Source organism: Leucoraja erinacea, chromosome 2 (assembly GCF_028641065.1).
Source record: "Leucoraja erinacea ecotype New England chromosome 2, Leri_hhj_1, whole genome shotgun sequence".
NCBI classification, from domain to species: domain Eukaryota; kingdom Metazoa; phylum Chordata; class Chondrichthyes; order Rajiformes; family Rajidae; genus Leucoraja; species Leucoraja erinaceus.
In genome coordinates, this window is record NC_073378.1 from 119,209,808 (window position 1) to 119,225,716 (window position 15,909).

Sequence of the window (15,909 nt, forward strand, 5' to 3'; positions counted from 1 at the left end):
GCCTTGGTCAGGGAGGTGACCAAGAATCCAATGGTCACTCTGACAGAGCTCCAGAGTTCCTCTGTGGAGAACCTTCCAGAAAGACAACTATATCTGCAGCACTCCACCAATCAAGCCTTTATGTTAGAGTGACCAGACGGAAGCCACTCCTCAGTTAAAGGCACATGACTGCCTGCTTGGAGTTTGCCAAAAGGCACCTAAACAAGATTCTCTGGTCTGATGAAACCAAGATTGAACTCTTTGGCCTGAATGCCAAGTGTCACGTCTGGAGGAAACCAGGCACTGCACATCACCTGGCCAATACCATATCTACGGTGAAGCATGGTGGTGGCAGCATCATGCTTTGGGGATGTTTTTCAGCGGCAGGAACTGGGAGACTAGTCAAGATCGAGGGAAAGATGAATGGAGCAAAATACAGAGAGATCCTTGATGAAAACCTGCTCCAGAGCATTCAGGACCACAGACTGGGGCAGAGGTTCACCTTCCAACAGGACAACGACCCTAACCACACAGCCAAGACAATGCAGGAGTGGCTTTGTGACATGTCTGTGAATGTCCTTGAGTGACCCAGCCAGAGCCCGGACTTGAACCTGATGGAATATCTCTGGAGGGACCTGAAAATAGCTGTGCATTGACGCTCCCCATCCAACCTGACAGAACTTGAGAGGATCTGCAGAGAAGAATGGGAGAAATACAGGTGTGGTGTGCCAAACCTGTAGCGTGATACCCAAGAAGACTTGAGGCTGTAATCGCTGCCAAAGGTGCCTCAACATAGTACTGAGTAAAGGGTCTGAAAACTTGTGTAAATGTGATATTTCAGTTATTTATTTTTAATTACTTTGCAAAAATTTCTAAACACCTGCTTTTGCTTTTTTATGATGGGGGTATTGTGTATAAATTGAAGATTAAAAAAATGAATTTAATCAATTTTAGAAAAAGGCTGTAATGTAACAAAATGTGGAAAAAGTGAAGGGGTCTGAATACTTTCTGAATGCACTGTACTTGCTGAATCTCTTAGGATTTTCATTGATCTTGTCTGCCAGAGTTATCTCACTTGATCCCAGCTGCCAATACCTGACATTTTCCTCTTCTTCTTGTGATGAATGCCTCGATATCCCACAACATCATGGTTCCCTAAGCCCACCAGCCTTGCCCTTCAGCCCATAATAAACATGCTGTTTCTGAACACTCCCGATTTATCCTTTAATTGTCTTCCACTTGTCAGACTGCCTGTAAACAGCATCTCCTAAATCAACCTTGCAAGTTCCTGTCTAATACCATCAAAACCGTGTACTTCGATAACCTGAAACTTAAGGCTTTTGTTCCATTTTCCTCATCCTGGTCAGTTTTGAGATGTTTTATGTTCCTGATGCATTTTGACATGAAATTCTTCTTGGGCATTTGTAAAACAGCTTGCCCAGTGTGCCTGCCCTTCTGACGTGGAGAGAACCTCACGATTCCGGCGTCTGCACTTCATTGCTCCTCCGAGGGATTTTCTTTGCACCGTTAATTTCTGTCAGTCTGAATTTCTAAAAATCCATCTTTCCTCCTGTTTCCTCCCAGTTTAACCTTAATCTCCTGCTCCCCTTCCATTTGTTATTAATCAGTTTATTGGAGACACTCCCCTTTTCTCCTCAATCCTGACCCTGGATCTCTTCCTGAGGTACGAGTCAATATGTTTTTCTCGATTTCTATAAGCCTGTTTTATATCTGATTTATTTGTTTTAGCTTAGAGGCTCATCCAAAATCCAGTTGGTTAAACATTGCCACCTGTCACCTCCATGGCCTATATGTCTATGTTGAATTGAGTATGTCTGAAAAAGAATTGGCAATTGTCTGGCAAATCATTGCAAAGTTGTAGACTGGTTCGTCCTGCAGACACAGGCTCACTTGCAAATGGATTAAAACATCATACAACTCCTTTATACGTGGATGTGAGAAACTGCATGATGTATTAATGCATGGTAACATTTGTCTTAATAATATGCAAAACAAAAGGCCCAGTGGCTCAGCGGGACAGTTAGCACCTGGCAGCGGCAGAGACCCGGGTGCAGTCTCGCACGCTCTCCCTGTGACCGTGTGAGGTTTTTTTGGGTGCTTTCCTTCCACATTCGTACACCCAGTTTTGGGTCCCATATCTGAGGAAGGATGTGATGGCGTTGGAGTGGAGGAGGTTTACAAGAATGATCCCAGGGATGATTGGGGTTAACATATGATGAACGTTTGATGGCACTTGGCCTGTACTCGCTGGAGTTTAGAAGAATGAGGAGGGACCTCATTGAAACATACAGAATAGTGAAAGGCTTGGATAGTGTGGATGTAGAGAGGCTGTTTCCACTAGTGGGAGTGTCTAGGACTAGAGGCGGAGTAGACTTGATGTGCAGAATGGCCTAAAGTCTGCTCCTACAACTTATGAATTCCACAGACGTACAGGTTTAGTGTAAGTTATTGGGGCAAATCCTCCAAAATTATGGAAGAACTCGGGGATAAAGACCTGGACATTTTAAAACGGACATGCTGGCTGCAAAAGGAAAACCCCCAAGGGGTCACAGAAGAACAAGTTTAAAACCTGTGTGTGGGCCTGGGCAGCCACATGACTATGTGAATGGTGAAAACAGGAAAGGTCGGGACGGAGATAACGAGATTACCTTGGAAAGACATAGGAAGGAACCGAGCCTCAGCAGACGGGGGTAAATAGCCCAGCAGCAAGACAATCACCATCGAAAATGGCCCATCCATCGGGACAATGGGAGCCCATCCAGGTGATGGGATAAGGATCATGCTGAGGCATCGTGACATCAGCAAACCCATTATCATCGGAAGCCTATTGTTCATGCCAGATCGAAACTGGGAATCATCGAAAGACCCTTTTGTCCAGAGGACCACCTGGGGGGTTTCAAGGGAGAAACTCGGGTATAAAAGGGACAGTCAAGCAAGAACTCGCTCTCTTTTCTGCTCTGTTGGATGGCTCCTGACCCTGCATCGATCTAGCTGTAAGTACCCCAGACGACCTGGTGACATTACCGAAATAGGATAGAGGTTGAGAGAAGAAGGGGAAAGGGGGTGTATCTGTAATTAAAATTGTGTAAAGTAAGTTTTTACGACGTGCCCGATAATTTTCTTTCCATTGTCTTAGTTTAAAGCATAAGTTTAGCCACGTATTATGTAGTGTTGGTGAGATTCGATTTCTCATTGTTTAATAAAGCCTGTAAATTTTAGACTTGCTTTGAGTCCGTCTTGGTTTCTGTTTTCTCTCATCAGCACGCTCTGGTCAAGTCAACCTTTTATCAAATCCCACCATAATTCCGAGGTCTAGAACCCAGGGGAATCCCTTTTGTTGTATTCTCTCTTGGGAACCGCTCAAGTGGAGTGGTGGCCGTTTGACCCACCGACAAGGGAGAGAATCACTCGGGCAATTGGGCCCAAAGTGGAGCAAAAGGAACCAAACCCCTACAGAAGGTTAATTTGCTTTGGTAAGGTGTAAAATTGTCTTTAATGCGTAGGATAATGCTAGTGTATGGGTTGATAGCTGGTCGGCACATACTCAGTGGGCCATTTTCCGCACCATACCTCTAAAGTCTAAAGTTATCACCGTATCTTGTTATATGTGACAATAATAAATCAATGCCACCACCATCCGATCACCAAATAGGGAGAATGTCAGCCCTTGTCCGTACTGGCTGCCCAGAGTAGGGTTTGATGGTTACACCCTCCCCATTAAACTCCATGACCACGTGATGTGCTGTCGAATGTTTCTGACAGAACCATGAGATGGTTCATTCACCAAAAAACAACTCGAGTTTATTCAACCTTTGCTTATAGCCGACACACTCCAATTCAGGCAACATTCTGGTGGAACCTCTTCAGCATCGTCTCCAAAGCATCCTGATCCTTCCTATAGCGACCTGAATTGGCGACCAGAACCAAATGCAATGCTCCAAATGTGGCCTAACCAAAGTTTTATAAAGGTGCAACATGACCGCCAAAGAGCGAGCAGTCCTGACCACCCACCTACCCTATATAATGGGACTTTATCTTGCACTAAACGTTATACCCTTTATCCTGTATCTGTGGACGGCTTGATGTAAACATGCATAGTCTTTTTAGCAATGTTACAAAATTTTGAGATTTAAAAAATCAAGTCTGCAATTTATCCCATCGGATAAAGCATAACAATAAGTTTAATTTGACACCAAATTCACTTTCATATCTCAAGTATTAAAAAAGTTATGACCATTTTCATACTCGGAAATTAGCATCTTGTTCCCTATTGATTTTCAATGGACATTACAAAAAAGCTGTGATCTTGGATAATCAAAAGCCCATTTCTTAAGGAAAGATTAACATTTTTAAATAGCCTAAGTGTCCAAAGATTATTCACAAATAATTCACAATATAACATGATTTTTATATCTAATTTACATTAATTTATAGGCCAAATGGAAGGAATTTAGTGTTCAATTGCTGTAAATAAATGCCCATTTAAATCGGCTTTCTAGTGGGTTCATGTGGAACGCGCTGGTTTAGAACGTTGACATAGCACTGGATTAGTGCCCTCAAATGCCGAGAAAAATACTGCGGGATATAAAAAGCCCAAAATGAGCTACTCGCTATAGATAACTTGATATATAGGGTTATATATATGCCCCATTTAATGTAAAAATAAGGTACATGCCTTTAATTGTTTGCTCTATAAAACCCTGGGGCTGCGAGAGGTTGCGGAATGAAACAGTAATTTTAAAACTATTAGAACTATATTATCGAGGCCTATAAAACTAATAATACCTTTTGCGACCGGGTCTTGCAGCGATTTTTCGTTAATGATTTACTAGGCTGAACATGTGCGATTAGTACAGCCTAGTAAAAATCGCGTTTTAAACCCGCCCCCTCCAAACAGCGCCAAAATCGCCGACATGGCTGAGGGCAGATTCCCAATGACGATTCAGGTAGGTTTTGTAACATACCTAGTCTTTTCGCTGACTGCACAGCACACAGCCATTAAAGCTTTTCACTGTACCTCGGTACATGTGACAATAATAAACTAAACTAAGCTACCAGGTACTCATAGTGATAAAAAAGAACTCCAGATGCTGGTTTATTCCAAAGATAGGTCTGGATCCTTCTTCAGAGTACTGAATGCCCTGATAGATGAAGACAAGCATATTTTGTCCTGCTTATCCGCCAGTGTTGCTACTTTCAGAGATCTATGACACTTATACCATCTCCCAAGACCTCATTTGGAGTCTGAACTATTTGGCTAACTATAAGGGTCAGCAGCAGAGTTCAAACATTGTCATACAAAACTAATCAAACCAAGTGCTGGGCGAACACGGTGGCGCAGCGGTAGAGTTGCTGCCTTCCAGCGAATGCCGTGCCTGAGACCTGGGTTCCATCCTGACTACAGGCGCTGTCTGTACGGAGTTTGTACGTTCTCCCCGTGGCTGTGTGGAATTTTCTCCGAGATATTCGGTTTCCTCCCTCACTCCAAAGACATACAGGTTTGTAGGGTAATTGGCTTGGTATAAGTGTAAATTATCTTTAGTGTGTGTGTAGGATAGTGTAATAACTTCTTGTCCAGGAGTTCTCATGTACAGCACTTTGTGGCAACTGCAGTTGTTTAAAGTGCTTTATAAATAAAGTTATTATTATTATTATTATTAATGTGCAGGGATCGCTGGTCGGTGCGGACTCGGTGGGCCAAAGGGCCTGTTTCCACTCTGCATCTTTAAACTAAAAAAACACTAAACTCAATGGAATGACCCATCTTCAGACTGAAGAAGGATCCCCGCTCAAAACATAATTTGTCCCCTCTCTCCCCTATGTTCCTCCAGCGCTTGGATTTAGCTGACGATTCCAGCATCTACAGCTTCCTGTGTCTCCATGGTCATAAAAATGCTGCATTTATTGCTGTACATTTAGTGCTCTACATTTAAGTCTGGCAGTGAAACATTTTATTCAGCGACACGGTTGTCACCTTTTAATATTTTAATTAGACCAGGCAGCTCAAAGCAAATAAAATACAAAGCCTACCGTATTTCCAACTTGATAGGCACACCCAGACTTGGAAAATAAAACACTTCACTGCTTGTGCGTTGTTGCGCAGGGCGTTACATAGATGTGAGCATTTTCCTGGCATATTTCTCATTAACATTTGCATCTCCCAGTTATATCTCCGACTAAATGATCTAATCATCCTTTTTCACTTCTGGAGCCTAAAAACTATAAATGTCCAGGTTCAGGAACAGCTTCTTCCCTACGGCCATTCAAGCTATTAAACACTACAACCTCCATTAAGCTCTAAACTACATAGACTATTATTGTTATTATTCAACCATTATAGTTGTTTGTTTTTATCTGTACGTATGTGTGTATAATACATGTGTCTATGTTTGTGTTTATGTGTGTGTGTGTGTGTGCGTATATATATGTATACATACACACACACACATACACACACACACACACACATATATATATATATATATATATACTAGACCATGTGCAGACCCGTTGGGTCTGTTCCCCCTACGTGCGGTTGTGGGGGAGGCGGCACGCAGTCACACACACTATCGCCCCCCCCCCCCGCACTCATGCTAATTACCCCCTTGATATTATATTAATATTATTAATTTGCTCCTTTTACCCCATAACCACCCTATCTACTGACGCATAGCCCCCAACTTGCAGTCACATCTAGAGAGGGGGGAGGGGGCTTTGTCCTGCCCCTCCTCATTACTAGCTTTTTTTCCTCCTACACAGGTCACGGGCCCGAACGATCTTCCGTCCCCTTCACTATCAATCCTGACTTCTTGAAGATGCTGGGGATCTGGTTCGGGGAGGCTGAGGCGTGTGGCACAAATTGGCTGGAGCGGATAGCCAAGGTGGAGAAGAAACTGGAGCTGTGGAGACGATGCTCCCTCTCTATAACGAGAAAATTGTGGTCATCAGGTGTGAGGCTGCTGTACTTGGCACAAGTGTGGCCTGTCCCTCCCTCCTATGCCACAGGGATCACCCGGGCCGTCTTCCAGTTCATCTGGGGGTCGAGGATGGACCGGGGCCGATGGGCCACAATGTACAAGTCGGCAGATAACGGGGGTAAAAGCATGCCCAACGCTGCCCTCACCCTGATGGCCACCTTTGTGTGTGGCTGCATCAGGCAGAGCGTAAAGCCAAGGCACGTGGGCACTAAGTGCCACTACCTGCTGAGGTTCTACCTGTCCCCGGTGTTGCGAAGGATGGGCCTGGCGTAGATGCCACGCAATGTGCCAGTCAGCTGGACATTGCCGCCCCATCTGTCGTTTGTAGAAAGGTTCATCCAGACCAACACCTTTGACCACAAGTCCATTGGGCAATGGTCAGCACGGAATGTCCTGCAGGCACTGCAGGGAAAGGACTCGATGGATTCGGTGGCGTGGTTCCCAGAGCAGACTGCCCAGCTTGTCTGGCAAAATGCCTCATCGCCAGAACTCACCAACAAGCACCAAGACCTGGCTTGGCTGGCGGTGAGGGGAGCCCTCCCAGTTAGATCCTTCCTGCACTGTCGGAACCTCACTACCAGCGCACACTGTCCTCGGGACGGCTGCTATGGGGTGGAGACGGTTGCCCACCTCTTCGCAGAGTGTGGATTTGCAAAGACTGTTTGAAGAGGTCTGGAAGGGTCCCTGTCACAATTTATTCCGAACAGCTCTGTCACAGAGCACTGTTCCCAATGAGACTGACATCGAGTGCTGCTGGATGGTCATCAACTCTGTGAAAGACCACTTCGGTCTGCCTGAGCATTGTTGACCGCCCAGCGGATTGAGATGTCCATCAGGGAATGTTGCCCGCTACAGACGGCAAGAGTACATGCAGAAGAACGCACTGAAGCTTGGTGCAGCCAACGCCAAGGCTCGGAGGGGGACGACCACAGTCTAGGGTCCTTCCACTGATGGACATGGGGGGCAGAGTGTGGTGGAGACACCCCTCCAAATAAGGGAAGGGATTCCAGCCAGCAGCCACATGAGTGGCAAGGGTGGGGGATAAATTTGTGTAAACTGTATTGAATGTATGTATAGCCTCCATGAATGTTGGATGGAGTCTTGTAAGGATCATGTATTGGATACGTTTATTTCTCGAATAAAGTATATTTTGAAATTTAAAATAAAGGGGAGAACATACACACTCCGAAAACCCCACGCAGGTCCCGGGGAGAACTACATACTCCGGACAGACTTCTTCTGCTTGAGAATTAAATATAAACCAAAGGAATAGTTAGAACTCAAGCCCGGTGTTGAGCAGCCAGGTTGTTGTTCTTGGTTCTTGGTTTCTTGGTCCTCCGAAATATTCCAAATGGAATTTAAACTGGAGGTGGGTGTTGTCGCTGCGTTGTTGGCTCTCCGGACAGACACAACCCGTAGTCAGGATCGAACCCTGTCTCCAGCGCTGTGGATCAGCAATTGCAAGCACACCCGGTTTCAATCTGACCGTGGGGGGGTGGGGGGTATCTGTATGGATTTTGTACGTTCTCCCGGTGACCGCGTGGGTTTTCTCCGGGTGCTCTTGTTTTCCCACACATTCCAAAGACGTACAGGTTTGTAGATCAATTAGCTTCTGTAAATTGTCCTTAGTGTAGGGGCAGATTCCATGCTGCATCTCTAAAAATGTTTTAAAAGCTTTTTCACTGTACCTCGGCAATAATGTGCAATAATCACGTGGCAATAATAAACCAAACTAAACACCATTGACCGGAGTTTACTCCACGGGGCTGGGTCATCATCTATCCACATCCCACCCCCAGTTGTTCACCGGTAACAAAACACTTTGCCTCACCTTCAGAGGGGTGGAGGACGATGGCTTTGCTCAGTCCCGTCCAACAGCGGAGCTTGGCCCGCTCCATCTGCAGCTCTAGCTGGCAATCGGAGTGGGTGCAGTTCACCTGTGGACAGGAACAGAGCGCGGATCTTAACACTTCAGTCCAGTGGGAGCAGAGAAACAGCCCGCATTCTGCACGCTGACCGGGCGCGCCACACATATATAATTGAAACATAGAATGATAGGTGCAGGAGTCGGCCATTCGGCCCTTCGAGTATGCACTAGAGCGGCAACGCAAAACAAAAACTAAATTAATTTTCATCTCCATCTTAGATAGACAATCTCTCACCCCCGGTTCTAGATTCCCCGCAAGAGAAAAAACAATCTCTCGCCCCTGCGCCCTTTCACCAGCGCGTATTTCTCTCATTGAAATCTATTACAGTCTCACTGGTGGAGCTGCGGTGGAGTTGCTGCCTTTTAGACCCAGGTTCGATTCTGAGTACTATATGGTGTTTGTGCGTGTAGGAAGGAACTGCACCTGCTGGCTTAAACCAAAGATAGAAACAAAATGCTGGAGTAATTCAGCGGGTCAGGCAGCATCCCTGGAGAGAAGGGATGGGTGACGTTTCGGGTCGAGACACTTCTTCAGCTGATTCCTTCTGACCAGAGATGCTGCCTGTCCCGCTGAGTTATTCTTGCGTTTTGTTTCTGGAGCTTGTACGTTCTCCATGTGACATGTGTGAGCTCTCTCCGAGTACTCCGGCCCAGGTTTGGCTTGGTAAATCTGTAAGTTGTTCCTAGTGTGTGTAGGATAATGTTAATGTGCGGGGATCGCTGGTCGACGTGGACTCGGTGACTCGAATGGCCTGTTTCCGCGCTGTATCTCTAAACCAAACTAAACCACACACAGTTCACAGGTAAAGTATGATTTAAGACAATACCACAAACGTTGAGTTTGGCAAGCAGACTTGCGTGAAATGATGCCGATACGTGTCTACAAAAAAAACATGCATAGAGTCATACAAAGACACAAAAGTGCTGGAGTAACTCAGCGGACCAGGCAGCATCTCTGGGGAATATGGATAGGCGAGGTTACAACTAATCAAGGTAGGGGGGGCTAATTGCACTACTATTAGTCCGAAATAGACACTATACGATTCCTGTAACATAATTATACTACAATTAGACCGAAAGGGGTTCCGACACAAAACGTTGCCTATCCAGAGATGCTGCCTGACCCGCTGAGTTACTCCAGCACTCTGTGTCCTGTTTTCGTAAACCAGAATCTGCTGTTCCTCGTATCTGTGGGGGCAACGCTGGCGAGTCGCAGTTAACAAACGGGTTCATCCCAGCGGGTTAAAATGGCCAGTTACTAAAACCTACAACATCAGCTCACCTTCCTGCCAATGAATAACCCACACAGACACACACCTAACGATGTGTTCTTCAAGTAAATAGTCATAAATACAGCACGGAAACAGGCCCTTGCACCCAACTCGTCCAAGCCGACCCGTCTAAACTTACCCGTCCCATTTACCATAGTTTGCCCCCCTCCCCCCTCTAAACCTCTCCTACCCATGCACCTATTCAATTATCGTTTAAATGTTAGGTAGACACAAAGAACCACAGATATTGGTTTATAAATAAAAGGACAGAAGCGCTGGAGTAGCTCAGTGGGTCGGGCAGCATCTGGGGAGGGAATGGAGAGGAGACGTCCTGGGTCGTTTCGAGTCGAGACTCTTCTTCCATCCGAAGAAGGGTCTCAATCCGAAACTTCGCCCGCCCATTCCCTCCACAAATGCTGCCTGAGCCGCTGTTACTCCAGCGCGTTGCGTTTCTTTGAATATTGTTATTGTACCTGCCATTACCATTTAAAAAGTTTTCTAATACCCAAATTTCGCCCAGTGCTCCAAAATGTCCAAGCTGGGAAATATATGGCATGCCGAGGTAGTTCCGTCAGTATTTAATCTATAAAACTTTGCCGTCTTCTACTTTAACAATCACACTGGCCCCAGTGTCTAAGGCACGGAATTAGTCCATCAGAACTGGAATATAATTAGGATCCTGTGTTTGGTTGTGCACTTTCACTCGTGGCGCGCCCCCGCTGTGAGATTAGACCGGGGATGGGACAGTTCAACAGAGATACGAAGGGTGGGCTGAAGGGTCTCAAGGTTTAAATCTACATTGGGAACAGTCTGTGTCCCAGCCCGCGCCCCCGAAATCAAATGAAAAATCACGCCAGAAATCGCCTGGATATCGGCGGCGCAATTCTGTTCGGGGTTGTCAAGCCTGTTTTATTGATTTCAAAACACGAACTCAGCGGTCAGGCAGCATCTGGGAAGGGAATAGACGGGCGAGGTTGAAGAAGGATCCCGACCCGAAACATCGTCTGCCTGCCCCTTCTCTCCACAGATGATGCCTGACCAGTGAAGTTTCTCCAGCACTTTAGTGTTTTGCTCAAGAGTCCAGCATCTCCTGTTAGTTCCCTATCCCTCTAATGTCAATGATCTGGTTAGCTTAATTGCAACAGTGATATCTAAACCGCGATTTAAAATAACTCAAAATATAGCAAAAGCATAGTCGGGGGACGGGAATAACAAATCAAATAGTAATAATAATAATAATAACAACAACAAAACTATTGGAACACGCAACAAGCCAGACGGCACTGATGAATAGAGACATGTATCAGTTCGGTGAGTTACTGCTTCATTTATTAGTCGGAAATGTAACTGAATGTTTTGCATTTCCCTGTTTCTAAGATTATCCTAAACAAAACTAAGATTGTGAATGAATTTAACAACACGTTGAATGAGGGAAGTGATCGCCAACGACACAAGTCTGAGTCTGATGAAGGGTCTCGACCCAAAACATCACCCATTCCTTCTCCCCAGAGATGCTGCCTGTCCCGCGGAGTTACTCCAGCATTTTGTGTCTACCAGCGCTCTACAATGGTTTGTTTTACGGACGTTGGTTGTAAAAACGAGCTGTACCGCGACCCGGATCCCACCTATTTCCCACTTTCCCAACAATTCCGAGTGAACACCACACACCCACGGCCAGTTATTAACAGAACCCACCCGCTACTCACAGTAAACAGGGAGCAGAGGGTGAAGGCGATTTTCAGCAGGGCGCCTGGCATTATGAAGGTTTGTTGGGCTGACTGCAGTGAGGAGGCGAGCGCAGCGCGTCCGAAACCAGGACCGAGGCAAAGATGTGGCCAGAGAGAGGTTTCCAGACAGCGGTCGCAGCCTCTCGTCTCCCAGGGCGGCCTCGCAGAGGGAAAATACAAACATTAATTCCAAGTGATGCATTCAGGCAGGTCCATGGCTCGCTCCTACTCTCCCTCTGTGGCCCGCACCCTCCCCTTGTCCTGTCATCTTTCTCCCACCCCGCCTTGTCCCTTCCCCTTTACCCCACCCACTCTCCTCCCTTCTCCCACTCCTTTCCCCATTCACCTTCTCTACTTCTTCCGTCATCTCTCCCTCCTTTATTCTCTCTCCTCCCACTCTTTGCCACTACCTACACTCCGCCCCCTTCCCCATTTCCCCTCTGGGTCTCCCTCTCCTTCACCGCCCCCCTCCTTTCCCTAACTTCCACCCCTCGTTCTCACTTCCCACCTTCTCCTGCCAACCCCCGCGTCTTTCCAAGTTCTGCAAAGCCTTGTTTTGGAGGAACAAGCTGGCGTCAATTTGCAGGTGTCTTGACACCCCCCCCCCCCCACCCCCCGCCCCCCTGACCACCCCCCCTCCACCCATCCCCCCCCCCCCAGCCCCCCCCCCCCCACCCCCCCCCCCTCCATCCCCCCCTCACCCCCCCCCCCCCCCCCCACCCCCAGCCCCCAGCACCCCCAGCCCCCCGACCCCATGCTCTGTTCACCCTCCACACATACGTCTTGCTGATCGCCTCTGGAGGCGTTGGTGGGTCGGGTCGGTCTGTGCCGTGTGAGGGTAGCTTCGAGATGCTTGTCGGCCTCAAATTCACGGCCCCAACACCAAGTTAGTCGGGACCCCCAGGCGCTGGGCGTCTCTCAGTGAACTCCGCACCCCAGAGGCAACCGGCGTTGTTTACCAGCAGAAGGAACAACTGCCCGAGGGGGAGACGCGAGGAAGATGCAGCGTGTAGGAAGGAACTGCAGATGCTGGTTTACACCGAAGATGGACACAAAATACTGGAGTTACTCAGCGGACAGGCAGCATTTCCGAAGAGAAGGAATGGGTGACGTTTCGCTTCAACTGAAGAAGGTCTCGACCCGAAACGTCGCCCATTCCTTCTATTCAGAGAAGCTGCCTGTCCTGCTGAGTTACTCGGGCACTTTGTGTCTACTTCAGGAAGATGTTGTGATCACTGTGCAGATCTATTCCTGTACCTGGAAAAACCGAGTATAATAATATACCCCCCCCCCCCCCCCCCCCCCCTCAAATAGCCAGCGGAAATTAGGGGAGCAAGCATGCAGGGACATCACAGATAGATGTAAGAAGGTGTTGTATAGGGTGATTTCGTGAAGACCTATGACCCAGTGACCTTTCGTGAAATCACCCTATAGTGCAGGGAATAGAGGGACATTCTGGTGAGAACAGTTTAACTAGGCATCATGTTGGGCACAGACATTTTGCCCGGTCCTGAGCTGTACTCTTCTAATGCTCTATGTTCTAATAATAAGATTGAAGGGTCTCGACCCGAAACGTCGGCTATTCCTTCTCTCCATTGATGCTGCCTCGCCCGCTGAGTTCCTCCTACCTTCGATTTTTCCAGCATCTGCAGTTCATTCTTCAACTTCATAAGAGTTCATTTATAAACTTTCCCAGTGTTTAACGGGGCTGCCTTTGTGCCAAGTGAGAAGCTGGGCTAGAATTTGTTAATTGTGTCCAGCAAAATGTTTCTGAACGCATACGCAGGTAGCACATAAGGGTAGCACTGTGGGGCAGCCAGCGGTGGCGTTGGTGCCTTACAGCTGCCTGATACCCGGGTTCGATCCTGTCTACGGGTGCTGTTTGTACGGAGTTTGCACGTTCTCCCTGTGACCGCGTGGGGTTTCGCCGGTTGCTCCGGGTTCCTCCCACATTCCAAAGATGTGCAGGTTTTTAAGGTTAATTGGTTTCGGTAAGTTGTAAAATTGTCCCTAGTGTGTAGGATAGTGCTAGTGTACGGGGTGCTTGCTGGCTGGCGCGGAATCGGTGGGCCGAAGGGCCTTGTATTGCTGTAGTCTAAATTCTAGTCGGGATGACAGTCGACCTCCTCTGAAGAATTGAGGCTGGAAAATGGCTGATGTGCCAGTGGGGATTACTTTGAGAGTAGTTACTGTTATTCCATTAGTTTTATAGGTAAAAAAAGGACAGGTCCTCAATTTAAAGTCCAAAATTGGAGGAAGGCTGTTTCAGCTGTCTTTAGACAGGGACTCACAACAGTTCATTGGGAGTAGACACAAAATGCTGGAGTAACTCAGCGGGACAGGCAGCATCTCTGGAGAGAAGAAATGGGTGACGCTTTGGTCTGAATAATGGTCTCGAACCGAAACGTCACCCATTCCTTCTCTCCGAGATGCTGCCTGTCCCGCTGAGTTACTCCAGCATTTTGTGTCTATCTTCAATTTAAACCAGCATCTGCAGTTCATTCCTACACAGTTCATTGGGAGTGGCTGTTTGCACATAACGGGATGTCATGTAGATGGGAAGCTTTTACAAGTGAGATGAGATCTCCCCACCTCCTCAGGCCCGTAACCTTGGCGTGATTTTTGATTCCACCCTCTCCCTTGAGCCTCACATCCGCCATGTCATTAAAACATCCTTCTTTCATCTCCGCAACATCACCAAACTCAGACCCTCTCTCACACATCCCGCTGCTGAAAGACTCATCCATGCCTTCATCTCCTCCCGACTGGACTGCTGCAACTCACTTCTCCTTGGCATCAGCTCCACCTACATCAACCGACTCCAACTGTTCCAGAACGCAGCCGCCCGACTCATCACCCACACCAAATCCTGGCATCACATCACTCCAGTCCTCAAACAACTTCACTGGCTTCCCATCTCCCACCGGATCAACTACAAAATCCTGATCCTCACCTACAAAGCCCTCCACCATCTGGCCCCCCCATATCTCACTGACTTCCTCTCCCCCTACCAACCCTCACGGTCCCTCAGATCCACATCAGCCAGTCTCCTCTCCATCCACAAGTCCAACCCCCGCAGTTTTGGGGACAGAGCCTTCTCCAGGGCAGCTCCCAGGCTCTGGAACTCCCTCCCCCAACTGATCCGCAATTCCGTGTCCCTCACCATCTTCCAGTCCCCCACCTCAAGACCCATCTCTTCACCTCTGCCTATCCTTAGCCCCACGTCCCCCTCCCTTTTCATCTGTGCATTCATTGCCTCATATTGTGTTTTTTATTGAATTCTGTATTTACTTTGTGTACTAGTCATGTCTCTACTATGTATTTCATTCCCCTTACATGTTTTTCCTCTACCTGCTAAATTTTTGTAGGGTGTCCTTGAGACTCTTGAAAGGCGCCCATAAATAAAATTTATTATTATTATTATTAGATGAGTTCAGGGCTAACATGCTCCTGTTACAACGAAGGGCAAGAAGATTAGAGAACCTTCGCTGATGAAGGACATTGGGGGCCTGGTCAGGAAAAATAAGTCCCTTGACGAGTATATAATGAGATGTGGAGTAATAGAGATATACAGCACAAAACCCAGTCTTTTGGACCAATTCATACATGTCAAACGAGATATCAAACTGAACTAGTCCATGTGAATGAGCCTCCATAGCTCCAAAAATTCTCCACCCTCAGATTAAAGCTATTCCTTCTCTGTAGAAACAAGGAACTGCAGATGCTATTTTACATAAAATGACACAAAGTGATGGAGTAACTCAGCGGGTGAGGCAGCATCTCTGGTGACCATGGATAGGTGACGTTTTGGGTTGGGATCCTTCTTCAGACTTTGTGCCCATTTCCCTGTGTTTGGCCCACACCCCTCTCAACTTTTACATTGTATGTATGTTTCTGAACATCTATTAACCTCTCTAACCGTTATCCTCCTCTACAACTTCTCTCTGGCAGCTAATTCCATGTACTCACCTTAAACCTAAGCCATCTAGTTTTAGCCCTGGGCCAAA

General features: G+C 47.1%; 1 protein-coding gene across 1 annotated transcript in view; it reads right to left on the reverse strand.

Annotated features, from left to right (window-relative positions):
* The window catches only part of vipr2 (vasoactive intestinal peptide receptor 2), a 77,955-nt gene extending 65,797 nt beyond the window's left edge, over positions 1–12,158 (reverse strand). The window contains exons 1-2 of the mRNA XM_055664615.1: positions 11,882–12,158; positions 8,809–8,914 (exon numbers count right to left, since the gene is read on the reverse strand). Of these exons, the coding sequence (XP_055520590.1) occupies positions 8,809–8,914; positions 11,882–11,932 (157 nt within the window). The 5' untranslated portion in view covers positions 11,933–12,158. The remainder of the gene's footprint in view (positions 1–8,808; positions 8,915–11,881) is intronic.
* Between the last annotated feature and the right edge of the window lie 3,751 nt (positions 12,159–15,909).